The sequence below is a fragment of the Atractosteus spatula genome, chromosome 19 (genome assembly GCF_055471065.1).
Source record: "Atractosteus spatula isolate fAtrSpa1 chromosome 19, fAtrSpa1.hap1, whole genome shotgun sequence".
Taxonomy (NCBI): Eukaryota; Metazoa; Chordata; class Actinopteri; order Semionotiformes; family Lepisosteidae; genus Atractosteus; species Atractosteus spatula.
In genome coordinates, this window is record NC_142724.1 from 6852778 (window position 1) to 6869036 (window position 16259).

The window sequence follows — 16259 nt, forward strand, 5'->3', positions numbered from 1 at the left end:
CCATTTGCTACTTTAAAAGAGCAAAATGAAGTCCTTTATGAATTCCACGTTTTCAAGCAAGTCCCAAGGCGAGGCCTGACTATCGTACAACACCGAGCTACTCTTATCAAAAATGGTGCTCTGCTAAGAAGTGGTATTAATTCTGAGCAAGAAAATAGTGGTTAAAACATTCTTCCATAAAAATAAGATTCGACTATGAATGGAATATGCAGTGTATATATATATACATACACACACACACTCAATGAATAAGCAAAACACTTAATTCTAAAACAACCTTATAATGACCACTAGCACTACTGAGCTAGGCCACAGGTATGCAATAGGGATCCAAAGCCCTCTCACACTTACTGTTCTCATTAGGAAATACATGGCAATGGCAAGTCTACAATTTATAACGGACGCATTATAAATTTAGGCAATTACTCAATACCATCACTAGCAAACCTTTTTTAGTGTCAAGCGAATCAGAAGCTAACACACCACACTAGATTAAAGTAGTGAGAACAATTTATTTTTAAATTTACAAACAATAAAGTTAAATAATGAAAACCGCAACCATTACAGAAAAGAAGACATGGAGAGGAGCAGTAACTAAAGACTGGAGGACTGTGGCTGTGGAGGCAGGGAGAGTGCTGCACATCATGGAAGAGGTCTCTCTCGGGGACACTGGGTTTCAAATGTACTACTGGGAGGCAGTTGCTGCGTAAGACACTCATGGGGTGTGTGTTCCTAGTTTTGTGAGATACTCAACACAAATGATGAAAGTTACTAAATCATCCACACATGTCAAAACTATACAAAGAAAAGCAAAAAATTCTAAAAAAATAAAAAGGGGGGGGGGGGGGGAAATCAGAGTCTGCATCTATGGCAGCCACTTTTAACCAAGAAAGAAAAAGGAACAAAGCAAGGTTAGTTATCCAAAATTCACTCATGTACTCTAAAGTACCTACAGCACAGAGAAGAGACGTGAGGAATACAATCAGAATTCACTGCAAAGAGCATAGCACCAGCACCACACCTGTCTATAGCAGACAGCTGATAACTGCTATCGTTCATATCTAGGATTTAAGTTGGTACAGAATATATATTAGACTGATCAATATCTTAATTAATAGACCTGTACAATTACAATTTCTAAAATTTAGTTCCCATACTTAGCAAATGCAACTTCCATTGATGAGCTTGTACGTTTTAAATAAAATTCTACTATTAAAAAGTATATTTCAAATACTAAAACTTAAAATTGTGCTCCTTGTGAAGCCAGAAGATCAGTAAAACTTAAGTTGCTGTGATACACAAGAGCAAAGCAAATAGAAACAAGAAATTTCACTCTTGGCTAAATGTTATTTTTGCAGCTGTTTGGCTAGAACCCTGCATATCACAAACTGTTTTTTTCCTAGTTCCAAAGACAGACTTAAATCAATCTAGTTACAACTGCTGAACTGGAAAAATATTTCTTTGCAACAGCTGTTACACCAGATGAGATTCTTTTATCCTTCACTTCAAATACTAAACCATTAAGTGTGTACAAACTTAGGGAGAGCTGGTCATCTGCAAAACATGATGAGGAAGTCTGTAGTGTAATCTTCTTATGTAAGAAATATCCTGAATTAAGAGTTAATGTCCCGGATGCACACATTTAAAGTACCAGTACGAATTGTATATAACATTGTAAGAGCACCTATTTTGACAACAACCATGTTTCATCTTGGTGCAAATCATTCAATTTGAATACTGGCAGCACTGTTCCCTGTGCACAATGAGAAAGATGATTCAGTGGTATCTATACAGAAGGCTTGGAAAAACAAAAGCCAATCATGTTTGATTAGGCATTATGTTACAAAAAACAAACCTATCAGTTATGTCTTTGAAAAAGTGCAAATTTCTTTTAAAAAAGTAACATTTGCAAATTAACATTTACCATAATTATGGGTAATTTGGGTAGAGGGCTCCAAATGTAATCCAAAAGAAAATATTTTGAGGAGGCAATTAAAAATACACCCAGGCTACCAGATTCCCAGGAAAGAAAAAATTAGCAGCAATGTAGCTACCCTTTATCTTCTCTTTTCTTCATTGCCGAAGGACAATCCGGTTCCCGACTCTGTGCCTTGCAAATGTGAATCAGAATTTCTGGGGAAAACATCAGGCAATTTACCAAGCATGGGGAGAAGCAGATTAAAGTGTCCATATAGAAAGGTTCTCACTTGTAAAAAGTCAGAATAGTTTAGCATGGCTGAAAAAGTTTATTGTAACCCTATGGATGAAAATGGTTATACAAACGTATGGTGCTGGGTTGAAAAATGAGGTAGCTCAAACCATGTTTTTCCAGAGGGTTACTCAGGCCAACCAGAGAAATCAAGAACTAAAGTTTTGTCTGATATTAGTAGCAACCTTTAGAGCAGATAACTGCTAATGGATTTCCAGGCAGTTTTAAACATCCTAACAAAAGCAGCTTAGCTGGTTCCTGGAGGAACATACTCCAGTCACCTATATCCATCAAGTTTTGCAAGACCAAGAGATAGGATGTAAAACTGGGATAAACACCTTCTAATAGTGAAGCAGTTACTATACTAGAGAAGGTGGAGGGCTTTTTTCCCCACTCTCATTCAGAAGGGGGATAAAACGTTACAATGAGAAATGCCTTAGCCTGCATAGATATAACCTATTCACAATTTTACAGATGTGTTCTAAGCATTAATAAAAAATTAAGATCAACAGTGGATTACACTTTGCGAACCTGTCTAAAACTGTAACTGTCACACTAATGCCATTTGATGATTAACAGCTAATAATACCACTAAAGCAAAAACAAAAAAATATTTGGGTGTCCCATTCCCTCTGGCACCAACTTTCAGCAACTGATTTGAAATACAGGTTCGTCTTCATGCTGTATAGGATAGAGCTGACTGTGTTAGACTTCACATCCACAAGCATCCATCTCCAGATGGATAGAAGAGAAATCTGCAAATTTCCTCAAGGTCATAGTTATGCTTGAATGCAGATGATGCCATTTTGTATGTATGGTAATAACAGATATCCAAGTCTTAACATTGGCATACCTATATGGAAAGTATTTCTTTTTTATAGATTTGCTGTATTTATATATAGTTTTTATATATTGTTAATATATATAAAAAGATCTATTTAATTCAGTCAAAAACAAACCACCATCGTAACTACCATCATTTCATGTCCCTGAATAATAAATTTTTCTGGGTTAACTTTTGTTTGGGGAAAAAGAAAAAGTCCATAACTGCTGTGGGTTAAAACACACCTGCAATGATCAATTAACATTCCATATTTCCAGCATCAAACACAAACACTGTACAATGATGGATCCCTGAATAATCACGGGCTGGGATATGCACTCTGAATTATAGTCTATTGTTGTCAGAAGTCCCCCAGGATTAATCCTCAATGAAATCTCTGTCAATGTCCATGTATGCCTCATCAATGTAGCTTGCTATGGCACACAGCGAAGTCCGGTCAGGGCTGAGAAGTACCGACACTGTCTCTTTCCAGTAGCTGAAAGAAATGCAGGAACTCTGGAAAGCAAGAAGGGGAAGCATTGAAGAAAAAAACTGATTTATATAAAAATGACAAGAAATCACGTGCAAGCAAAAAAATAACTTTGATCATCTGAAGGTTTTGCAAAGAAATATTCTAAAAGCATTTGGTAATACAATGTAGGGGCTCTGAACACTAAGGTGGCAGGCTCAATCAAATGCATGCATGGCAAAAACTGTAGGATTAACCACACATGTTAATTTTACCCATGGACCTAAACAAATTCAAAATGCTTAAAATCTATAGGTTTTGCCTTTAATATTACGCATTCTAAAAAAGAAATCCTGTGAAAGACAGACACTTGAGTGAAACTTACATTTTCCAAACAGGTGCTGTCCTTGTCTTTGTTGAGGTAATGTTGCTGCCAAAAGCGAAGGAGGTTGTGGAAGTTGTTGAGGAGACAACCAGGATATTTCTCTGCGTATTCCTTTTCCCTCAGAGCGTTCAGGTAAAATGGGAGCTTTCCCTTCCTCCGGGCCAACATCAGGATCACAAGACTGGTGTTTAAGCAACTGACATTCTCCTACAAACAAGAAATCACATCTCTCGGATGAACAGGTCACTTGAGTTTACCTATCCTTTAAGATGGAACATTGTTCAGTTTATACATACACATATAGTGACCAGGAAACTGTCTGCACTATACTGAAATTTACCTACTACACTCAAATTGGTAATTATACAGAACAATTGCAGAATGATAATGCTATTTAAAAGCCATTTATCTGAGGACTAACACCACTACTTCCACAACATGTATGAATATAGTTTCAGTCTGTTACACAAAAGCCTTTGATCACAGAAACCTAATTCATGCTCTTGTGCTCCCACGAAAAACACTAACATGCATACACAAAGCAAAAAGACTAAGCTTCCACATTTTCTGATAACAAAAGGGGGCTAAGAAAATTTGAAAAGCATAAGAATAAAAAAATAAAATAAAGTTTTAATATCAAAATCTTGCCTGTGTGAGTGTCTGCACATTGATGATATTAATTAGCCGGAAAAGAAAAGACAGTCTGTTCTCCACTCGAGACATGTACGACAACAGGCAACACTCTGAAAGGACTTCAACAACTGAAAGAAAAAAAGGAAACCACTATAAATAAGAGCATTATCGCCAACGTACATATAATAGATTGCGTATGATAAAGATGCTAAATATACTTGCTTTGCATTTTAAAAGTTCCTTTTTCCGAAAGCACCCAAAGCAGCTACTTAAACTGACCACTTAAATAATCCCAGTTTACCTTTGACATCTTCTGTTTGGCTCTCAAATCTGTCTAGAGATAAAACAATGCACCGAACGAGCATGTTGGAGTCCACTAAAGAACTGTTGATCTGATTCAAGAAGATCTGAAACTGAAAAGATAGAAAACAAAGCATAAAATTACACCCTATTACAAATGAATTGTTCAAAACTGTAACAATATGTTCTGAAATTAATACTTTTGGGATGGTTGTGATATAGTTAAAGCATAAAGTTAAAATCATTATCAAAATCACAGTTTCTTAGTGCTTGAAAAAAAAAGTGCTTACCTTCTCTTCTGTATTAACATATTTGTTAAACCTCTTGAAGGCATCAATGTTGAACTTCATGAGCTCTCCCAGAAGGTCAAAATAACTCTGTAATACATCCCTTGACTTGCACCCGCTGTCAATAATGCAGAACAGAATGTGCTGTTCAAAGGAAAAAAAAAGGTGAGAGCAGGCCAACATTTACCACACAGCATGCCAAGGACTGTCAGTGAAAAACTTCTCACAAAAAGGCACGACACCACATAATGTACAAAATGAGAAAATGAAGGGAAAAATATGCCAATGTAATGCAACAATATCTACAGCATTACCTCCAACAATCCTCTTTTCAGCAGAAACATTTGATCAGCATAGGATGTTGCCCCTCTCAGAAAGCTCTCTACTGCTCTTGCCTGCCAGAACCTGCAGAGATGGAGTCGAAATTAATACCAACCACTGAGAAGGACAAATCCCCCCCAGATGGACGAACACATGTCCATCCCTCAAATCTGTCTGCATATTGCATGTGGGCAAAAATGAATAGGCAAAGTAGATGCGTGGGCCCAAATTAAACACAAAAATTACGAAGAGGCAAGAAAAGAGCCTTACCTAAACGAGGAGTCCGCAGGTTCTCTCTTCATAACTGTTAATAACCTTGTTAGGAGGCCTTTCTTACCGTCACATACCAAACTCCTGTTTGGACAGGGAATAAAGATCAGTATTTCAAAATACCTTTCAGAAGGTTTCATGCAAAAAGTCATTTCAAGAAGTTAACACAAATTCAATCTGCTTTCTTGGCAGTTTCCTTTTTAACATGAATGCAACCAGACTACAACTTTGCCATTTCTTAATTCTAGTTTTCCTCCAAGACACAACCCTCAATCTTAAGCAGACTGAAAAAATTGTGTAATTTCAAATGAAAGCTCAAAAATCACCAAAATATTTTCTTCAGCCAAGCAAAACAAAAAGATACTAGTAAAATAAGTTGGGTATCTGTGGGATTCCTGCTACCAGGACTAAAATACTTGTCACTTTAGTGATATTGCACAGTAAAAGAGCCTAAAAACAATACATCAATTTAGGATGATACAGGGCTCCCTTCTAATGTTTACAGCTCTACTTCACTTACATCTTTGCCACAAGTCAAAGTATATTTCCTGTTCATCCTACCTGTCGGTGTTTACCAATGCCTCTACCTCTGGGATGTTGGCCTTCAAGGAGATGGCACTGAGCTCATTCAGTTCCTGACTATTCAAAAGCAGGTACTTGTTTCTAAATGGCGAAAGGAAAGCAAACATGTTTTTTTAGATGAATTTAAAAAAGTGAAAAGCTAAATAGTTAAAAATTTAACTTAAACATGTAAGAACACCAGAACATAAAATACCTCAGTAACAAGGTCATAAAATGAATACAAATAGGAAACTTCTGGCTCCTTCTCACATATAGTGCATATTTGTGTTTACAGAGGGTTTAAGTACTCTATATGATCCAGGAAAGATGATACCCTTAAGAACTGCCGGAGCACTAGATGTATAAAGTTTTCATTGAATTACAGACGTACTCTTTGATATTAATGTTTTTGCAAAAACTAAACTGTACAATATAACATCAGATCATTTAATGAGAACATACTAAAAACACAGACAAGGCTTTGCTGTGAAGTGGATGTGCATCAAGAGGGACTCACTCATGATGGTCACTAAAGCTTTGAAGTAGTCGCAGGAACTGGATTTTGAAGGAAATTTCCTATAAAACACAAAAAAGAAGAGATTCCATTTGCATAAGTCTAAACAATTTCAAGCATCCAAAAGTGATGTGGGTTCAGCCGAACCCTTAACATGTATATAAAATAAACAAATTTCCAAAGCAGATAACTCAATGCAAAATTTATTTTTAGGATCATCATAACTCTGTGTACTTACAGGACTACAGTCACAGTTCTGGTTTTGTCCATGAAGAACATGGTTTGAAGTGTGTTTCCTCCAGATGAGTTTATCAAATAGATTGTTAAGGCCTGGAATCAACCTAAACTCTGCCAGCATTTTGTGCACCTGTTGAAATAAAATTTGTTTAAGAAGAAACTCTGCTCTTCAGATATATAGGACAGATTAAAGTATTGATTATTTCTCTCTATCACAACCCTGTGACGACTGGCGCCATTATATTTAGATGGCAGAATAGCTTAAGCAAAAGTAATGATAACTGTTATAGGTTGCAGACACATCAGTAGAATTCACAGTTATTAAGAATGATATAAATTGGTATTTGGCAATAGCCCCTTACCTGATTTCTCTGTCGCCCCATAAGCAGGACACACAGCACATACAACACTTCCACTTTGTACATGATCTCATGCACAATTTTCATAGACTGGGGTAACCGGTGCCTTAGTGGGCTGGTGGCCAATGTGCTCTCATCTGAGGATTCTGTAAGGGCAAGCATTCTCATTATCACGTCTCTATTTTTCTCAATGCCGGCAGAAGCTTTACACAGTGCAAATCTATCTCCAGAAGCATACAACATTTGCATGAAAATTGAGTTCTGAAAAAGGCACTTAGATGACATATTGAACTGTTTTTCTGATTTTTGGCTTCAGACTTCATTCTGATCTTAAGCAGTACGTTTACTTGTAGTACATAATGAGCTCAGTGTCACCTGTGCTGCTGTGCTCAGCCTCCTCGCTGGCCATCTGCATGAGAGCATCCAGCACGAGTGCATTGTCTAGCCAAGTGTACCAGTCTTCCAGCTCCTGGAGGAAGTTTGATGTCCCTGTGGCCTCCGACACTTTCCGTGTAGCCAGCTTACACAGCCTCTCAATAAACCCAGGGATGTTCAGAAGAGTGACTGGAAAAGCACAGCAAGGCACTTAGAAATCATTCAGAACCACAATACTGACTAAATCTACGTCTTGCAATAAAGTTTAAACTAATAAAGTACAACTCAAAATAAAACTATTTGAACAAACACTTCAGATCAGAATCTACTGAAATAAATGCATTACGTTTGTCCAATCTACTTCTGACAGGCAAGAGAAGCAAATTCTTCTCTTATCTGGTACATGAGCAGAATACTTTTCTATTTATTTTCAAGTAACATCTCTTTAAACTGTAATTACTATAATAAACTGTACTCTTTATCAGCACACTGTGACCTAATTAAGAGAAAATTATGCAATACCATCTGCATTTTAGATACTTTTTATATAGCAATGTTTCAAGCATTGGAATTCAGTGCTTATTACCACATACAACAGTAAAGATATGCAGAAATAAATATCTGTCTTCTTTTCAGCTTATGTTGAACATGACAAAATGGAGGCTAAATTAGGACACTGGAATTATCAAATGCATGTCAAAGGTTGGGATAATGAGTGTTCAGGGTCACCTGTCAGGTAGAAATAACTTTCATACATTTGGCAGAAATGTTGAATTCTGGAGGAGACTGTCTTACCCTACCTTGGTTAATCTCTGCCCGAGAGGGGTTAGAGTTCTTCTTCTGCTGAGCATTCTTGGCTAGGAGGGTGTGTTTGTCGTCATTGCCAATGTCGGGCTCGGAGATAGTAACAGAAAGAATTCTGCAGAAGTTGGCAAGTTGCTGCTGGTCAAAGCTCTGGACCAGGCTGGGCAGGTTGGGAATATCCTCCAGCTGGATTATCTCCTTTAATATGGAAGAAAATATTCAGGTGTTGTGATAAAACCAGTGTTTTGGTGTTTTTGGACAGTAGTTTAGGAATTATGAGTAATAAGACAAAATTGACATCCTGCAAAGAATACGCATGCACAGCAGTTCTCTACAACTTTTAATATTGAGGACTGTAATCTCTCTGCAAGTCAGCAGAATTTTGATTTAACATGCCATTTTCTAGGTAAATGTTATATCGGAATACCAGAAGGCACGATAAAGACTATCCTACCTTTTCAAAGACAGAAACAGTCACTTTTTAAAAAGAAAAGCTTTTCAAAAAAGCACTGAAGAATTTATTCAAAAGGTAACACTTTTTAAAATAAATCATATTAAAGAGTTCCTGAAGACCTGGTTTGTGGATAACCACAGATCTCACTTTATAGTTCATTCACGTATTGCACTTAACTTAAATATTCTATGAGTTCATGTTGATTTACTCACCTTTTTAACTCCTAGAATGTCTTCTATTAGTGTGGCAGTTTGTAGAAACGTTTTCTTGTTCGTCATCAACGAAAACAGAAACAGGACAAAGTCACTCCTGGCAGCCAGGCTTTTGGTGACTCCCTCCGTCTACAAGAAAAGGCACACTTGATTTCCACATGTTCTCTATACAGATCAGAGGTCCTGTCCCAACCCTAATTTAAAATACATAAAAAATGACCACATTCTCACATTTGGAGTTATTCACAGCAATAGTATACTACTAACTAATATTAACTATATGCATGTCATTTTCATGCTTTTATTAGCACAGATCTAGAACCACATGTTTTCTGTAAAGCCCTATATTCATCTCCATTTATGAAAACAGCAAAAGTGTTACAACTGACATGCTGCAGTTTCTATGGCTACTATATAGTACTTCATATTCTGCATCTTTCAGAACTGTTATTCCACAATTTCACAAACCATTGCGATACCGAGGTAAAATCCAAACAGCCCACCAATAGCATTTTCAGAAGGACCACTTACACATATGCAACAGTTGTACAAAACACTCAGACAATCCTTAACAAAGTCATCACTCACTGCAAATACAAAAAAAAAGGTTAATGCAAAAAAAATGCAGACATCATTAAGAAAGCTAATGCAAGAAAAAGTTTAACTATTGTTAAGGAACTGACTATTTTGTTGTGCGCAAACATTTGCACCCTAAACTGTAAACAATATACTAAAAGAATCAGTTTAAAAATGTTTTGGCACTATGTAATACACTTAAAACTCAATTTAAAAATAAAAATTATATTGCAAATATAAAGAGCTAATGCGTGATGAATTGATAATACACACAATTCGCTTTCTGTCACTTACTTTTTGGTTTCTTCTTCTGCGTTGTAAGCGTGGGCCTCATTAGGATTTCCACTAACAACTGAGGACAGAAGAATTTGTGCATAACATTACATTTAAAAAACGATTGTTTCAGAACTTGTCAACTGCTGTAAAAGCACAGGCTAAAAATCGGCACAGCTAAGCATCCCACTGAAACTCAAAATGTCAACACTTACGTGAACTCCACCGAACAGATCAAAGGTATACGTGTTGGGAAAGGTCGATTCTTGAGCAGTCTTTCTGTCCTCCGTTACAAATGTCATAGCTTCCATTGAAAGCAAGGAGGACATTTCCTGCAAAATAAAATGTACAACTTATACAGCAACCGAAAAAATAATATGGCACTTCCCTCACGAGTGTTTATGAAAAGCATAACTAGAAGTTATACTGGTGTAAATCACAAAAGACGTGGAGATCACTGCCAAAGAGACATAAAGGGGTCATCACAGAGCAAAGTAAGGCATTTTATTCCAGAAATTCCAGATGGAATTTGTAAAAAGATTGGGACAATATTAAACATAAGAACGCATTAAAAAAAAGAGGACATTCAGCTCATCTTGCCCATTTGGCTGATCGCAGCTAAATTATCTGAGGACCTCATCCAGCCACTTCTTGGAAGAAGGCAAGGTTCTGGCTTTGGCAACAGAGCTGGGTAGTTTGTTCCAGACTCCCACAACCCAAAGAAACCCACTGGCTAAAAAAGCACTATACAAATGCAAGAAATAGTTATGATTATATATGCAGATAATAATTTCAGTTAATAGACGACATATCATTTCAGAAAATGTCAAATATTAGTCACACTTTCACCCAAAGCAGATATCCAGCTTTAATTGATAGCCATCAAGAAACAGGATTCACTTAATTGATCTATTGAGTGCTTTTTAGGAACAGGTGATTTAGAGCACTTATATAAGTTACTGGATCAGGGCTCTCCAGGTACAAGGCTTGAGATTCTTGACCTAAACCACAGGTGCCAGAACCCAAGATCTATTTAAATCATCATCAGCTGAAGAACCTGCTAAAGCATTTAATAGTTAAGCTAACATTAGCTCAATCAGGTCATTAAGAGCAGTGGTGAAATGAAAACTCACTGTTCCTTCAGACATCCAAGACTGGAGTGGCACACCACTAACTTAAAGCCCTCTTATAACTAAAATATATATATGAAGGTGTTGTATGAGCACAATTGCTACCGAGTTCATATTTGTGCTAAAGGAGTCTACAATACTGTCCCAACCCTAACTACCAATTTACATTAAAGATAGTTTGACTTCAGTCTGAATGGCTATAATACACCTGACTGACTCAAGTCTTCTTTACTTTATTTGACACCCCCCCTTAACTAAAAGGGTGCGTGGAGATGCTGTACCTTCAGTACACCATGGGTCTGCAACAGGTCGCTGTTGGGATGACTGCTTTCATACAATTTCTGCAGCAGAACTGGGATACCATGCCACTTGGATTTCTTATCCCTTTCTTGTAACAAAGCCTCAGGGAGCTGAAAAAAGAGAGGACATTTTCATTAGCCGATATTCTTTGTTCTGCGCTTTCTTCTGTAAACACTTCTGCTGACATCAAACCCAACTATAACGATCCATCACACAGAACACAAAGCTGTAGCAGGAGAGACCTTCAATATTTTAGGTGTTTTGGACTTTATTCTACCCATAGAAACAGAAACTAGCAGCTAAAATGTCTCTCCTTTTCTACAAAATATCAAGTAGGACTTCCTCAGACAGACTAGTCAGTGTTCTGACAGTGGATGGGTTGCTCTGTGGACCTTGGCATCAGATGTGGGCGAAAACTGGAACTGGTGTGTGGAAAGAAACACTGCATTACTGAGCTGCCATAGGTGACATTTGGAAAAGTGTGAGCTTGCAGATGCTATTTAGATTTTGTCCAGACTTTGTGATTTTCCAGTCACAGTAGAGAACATGCAGCTTTTTTAGAAGGCAATCAACGTTTCCTCCAAAAAGCCCTTCAAAAAAACAAAAAACCAAAAGCAAAAAAAAAAGATATACAAGAAGAGGACAATAGTCAAACTTTCCACTGGCTAGGCAACAGCAAGTGTAGCACCATGCCTTTATTCAGCTGTTACCCACATTAAATCTTGTTGTAATACTGTATCAGAATGATCAACATACAGAACAAACAGAAGAAGTACAATCTAATATACACGAACAGATCGATGCCAAAGACCAATTATTCCATTGGTAGCAGCGTACAAAAGTACAACTGTTCTATGTGACTAATATTCTATACTTCTGGCTACTGTCAACTGCCAAATCTTTGATTCATCAAGATAAAAGACCTTTTACAGGTATCAACCCTTTTGTGGTTTTAGATGTTTTCCATGCTCAAGACAGTAACAATAATAAAACACCAGAAAACAGGTAGAATGTTCATCTATCTATTCATCCATTTTCTAACTGCTTTATTCAACACAGGGTCACAAGGCAGCCAGAGCCTAACCCAGCCAGCAATGGGCACAAGTCATTGTACACCCTAGACAGGACTGGATGCCAGTCAATCACAGGATACACATAAACAGACAAACGCACCAACTCAGAACCAGAAGCCAATTAACCTACCAGTATTTGGACTGTGGAAGGAAACCTGAGCACCTAGAGGAAATCCATGCACACAAAGGGAGAATATACAAATGCCACACAGATAGCACCCCAGGAGTTAAATCCAGGATCCCAGCGCTCCAAAGCTGCAAAGCTAACCACTGCACCATCGGTTTCCACCTCAGTACCTGCCTGAACTATTATCGCCCTACTGCCCACCTCACAACCTTTGCTCTTCTAATTTTGGTCTCCTAACTGTCCACCAAGCCCGTCTACATTCTATGGGTGACAGGGCCTTCTCCTGTTGCCCCCAAGATCTGGAAGTCTCTCCCCAAGGATAATCAGAGAGTCACCTTCTCTAAACTCCTTCAAATCCAGACTCAAAACCTTCTTCTTTAGAAGAGCCTTTACTTAACTGACTCCATTCTTTATCCCTCTGCTCCTACTATACTTAGTACCACCATCCACGGTCTCCTCTGTGTATTGTAATTGTGTTTAATCTTGTGTGTTCTTTTTATTCATTGTTATTCTGTAAAGCGCTTTGAGAAGCCACCTTTAAAGGTGATATATAAAATAAAGTTTATTATTATTTAATTACAGAAACCACATTGTGTTATTAAAATGTTAAAATCACACTCATACCTAAGTCACCATTGTAATACTGTACAGTGCTTATACACTTAAATGTATATAAACACAATACACAAACTGTACAAACAAGCTGTAAACAGCATCTCCTTAGCTTGTAACAACACTACTTCTTGGTTCCTGGTTTTCCACCCTGTAATAAAAATTAAACTGCTTCCCAATCCTGATTAAAACCACTTATCATTCTGGCTTGCTGGACCTCTTGATAATCTATTTAAGAGTTGCACAAGGTACGTCAGAGCTGTATTCAAACTTCTGAAAACATGACAGCTGAGGCTCTGATGTTGATCTATGCAAAGAATTAGCTGGCTGACAAACAAAAAAACAAACAGATCTAGCCAAAATATAATCATATATTGAACCAAGTGAATGCTATACAGTATGTTTTGAAGAACCAGTGCTGTACTATACATAACATGACCAGCAAAGATACAGGAAGTAGGCTGCTGAATGTATTGTTTGCTTTCATTTCTCTTCTGATATGGAATTGTGCTAAAGTGCAAATTTGCAGCCCCCCCCAAGAGCAAATACAGTGAAGATTCAGCATTTGTTGATTTATTCCTTTGCAACAACTGAAATTTCACTATGTCAGCTCACTTAATTTGCAGTCCCGTTCAACACTGTAAAGTTATATTCTGTAGTGGATGCATCCTGCCATAATGCTCAACACTGCATATAAGAGGTGACCAGGAAATTCAGAGCAGACTTGTGAATGTGAAATGCATCTTCACCAATGTCTGGGTTGAGGTCTTCTTCCAAGGACAGAATTATAGCATAGCAGAGCCGAATTACTATGATTTTAACACATTCACAAAGGAGTACTTTGTATTATTCTAATGTGTTCCAAACAACGGCAAAAATAATTTTGTATAAAACATCACATACCATGCGTGAGCCAAACACCGCCATCCCCAAAATTTACTTTTCTTGTACTAAACATGCATTTAAGAAGATGGGTATTTCATGGTTATATAAAGCTCTTCTGTGAAAACAGCAAGACCACAGCCAGCATCCCAGGTGTGTGATCGTAGTGGTTTGCTCAGCTGATACCAAGACCTGCTGAAAACCAAAACGCTAAGGAGTGCCTTTAAGATTCAGATTTTTGTTGCTGAAGGTTTCCAAAATTGTAAGTGCTCTGGATTCTGCGTTTCTTAAATGCTTCATAAAAGCCACGTTGATTGTTTCGGCCTCAAAGCAAGGAGAAAATGACTATCCTCCTCTTCAATCATATGTATTTACGTTTTAAAAACAAAACATGGGATTAGAAACGGAAATAATTCACTCGCGTTCCTTCTATACCGATTACAAAACAACCACCTCGCCCTAGTACAAGCTGAATGTAACGTTTCCTGGAACACAACGTTTTAGATAAAAGCAAAGCAACATTTAAAAATTTACATCGCAAAACTGTTAGACCAGGTGATAGAACAGCCTTACTTTCAAGCAATGTTAAAAAACGAGTTAAGACATTGCATTTTTACAACTGAGACACTAAGGGGAACGTCAACACTTTTCAATGTACAGTACACTTTTAAAACCAAAGATTTCAAAACAATATTCGCATAATGAAATGGTAGTTGCAACTGAAAAGGCTATGAAGATTTCCGTTTTGCTTCTCGGTATTCGATGTTACAATTTAAGATGTGACTTTTGCACATTTGTTGGGAACCAACCTATCAACGAAGATTTATACAAAACTTCTGTTTTACACAGATCGAATCGCTTTAAAACATTTAAATTGCTTTAATCGTTGCAACGCAGGGAAGCGATAATTATTTGCATGGATCAGCGGCACTGGTATTCCTTCTGGGAATTTTAAGACCGTAGACGAGCAGAAAAGACTGTAATTTAATATGATTCACAGATCATACCCGTTATTGTTCATTTCTTCCAGCCGACCCGTCTTTGTAACTGTCTCAACCGCCTAAACTGCACATTTTCCATTTCTCACGTATTGTCTGAATCGTTAAACGTCGCTTTATCGATATGGTAAATTACTCGTCAACAAAGACTATAAAACTATACACAATTTTACATCACACACTATTGTCTAGAGCCATGCAATATACGTTTTTTCATTACGGAAGAGTGGGCAATTGCTCACAATACGATTTTCTGGCAGTAAAAACGGGGTAACAATATCCCGATAATAAAGCCGTCTGAATATCCCCCACAGCCGGGATGGTTTCCTTTATCCCGGTTCAGATGTTAACTTTGGTCCCAGGCTCACCGTGGCCTAAGCGTCTTTCTTCCCGGAACGGTCAGCAAGCGGGAAAGCCCCAGAGTCTTTTACCTGTGTTCCTCGGCTCATCCCCCGTCCAGTAATCTGGGCCTGTCTGATTCTAGTAAGAATATTCCCATTCCGGCTCTTTCGGGTACCCCAGGTCCGAGGGGACTCGGACCCCAACGACATCGCCATTACTTCTTCTTCCTCCTCTTCCTGAATCGTTCTAAACAGGAAGGTGCGGGTCGTCCCTTCGATAAATCGAGCCCGGCGCGCACAGCGCCACCTACCTGGAAGGCCTGGGCAGTAGTACAAATAGGTGGTAAAACTGCATAGATGCCTTGCATTCCCTCAAACCTCCAAAATTTGGAATTAGTCCAGCACATATATTCCTCCACCCCACCATATTACTGGCTAGTGTTAAGGGCTGCGTTTTGTCAAGAACATGATGACCTGGTGCAGGCAAATGCCAAACCTGTACTCGTGAAGTGCAAGTCTAAATTAGGTCCGAGTTAAAACAGTGCTGTTCCCAAGACAGAAAACAGCCAAAGCCATCAGAAATAATGTAGGAATCCTGTTTTAACACATTGTAACTGCAACTGTTAGAGAATGATACCTACCAGGCCGGGAGTTATTTGGTCAAACAGTTCTTGAAGCAGGCCTAAAAAGTGTCTCTGTAGCAGGCTATGTGCAACTCTCAAATGGCAAAGTGC

The 16259-nt window shown here is 38.0% G+C and overlaps 1 protein-coding gene across 1 annotated transcript; it reads right to left on the reverse strand.

Annotated features, from left to right (window-relative positions):
* Positions 1-492: 492 nt before the first annotated feature.
* LOC148817976 (short transient receptor potential channel 4-associated protein-like) lies at positions 493-15830 on the reverse strand. The gene is made up of 19 exons (XM_088937332.1): positions 15616-15830; positions 11474-11602; positions 10278-10394; positions 10084-10141; positions 9745-9800; positions 9214-9342; positions 8544-8745; positions 7744-7932; positions 7372-7514; positions 7011-7139; positions 6776-6834; positions 6259-6360; positions 5698-5781; positions 5421-5511; positions 5110-5250; positions 4821-4932; positions 4535-4647; positions 3887-4093; positions 493-3548 (listed from the first exon to the last, which is right to left on the reverse strand). Exons 1-19 carry the CDS (start codon positions 15739-15741, stop codon positions 3411-3413), a joined length of 2325 nt encoding a protein of 774 aa, XP_088793458.1. The 5' UTR covers positions 15742-15830; the 3' UTR covers positions 493-3410.
* Between the last annotated feature and the right edge of the window lie 429 nt (positions 15831-16259).

What these genes read in the sequence shown, in the direction of transcription:
- LOC148817976 (XM_088937332.1), bottom strand. Translation starts at nt 15,741, where the DNA reads ATGGCGATGTCGTTGGGGTCCGAGTCCCCTCGGACCTGGGGTACCCGA. An exon ending in GCAGAAGAAGAAACCAAAAA is followed by an intron (nt 9,801 to 10,083) that starts GTAAGTGACAGA and finishes TTGTATTTGCAG; the next exon opens with TGAGTGATGACTTTGTTAAG. An exon ending in ATGTGCAGACACTCACACAG is followed by an intron (nt 4,094 to 4,534) that starts GCAAGATTTTGA and finishes TCTTGTTTGTAG; the next exon opens with GAGAATGTCAGTTGCTTAAA.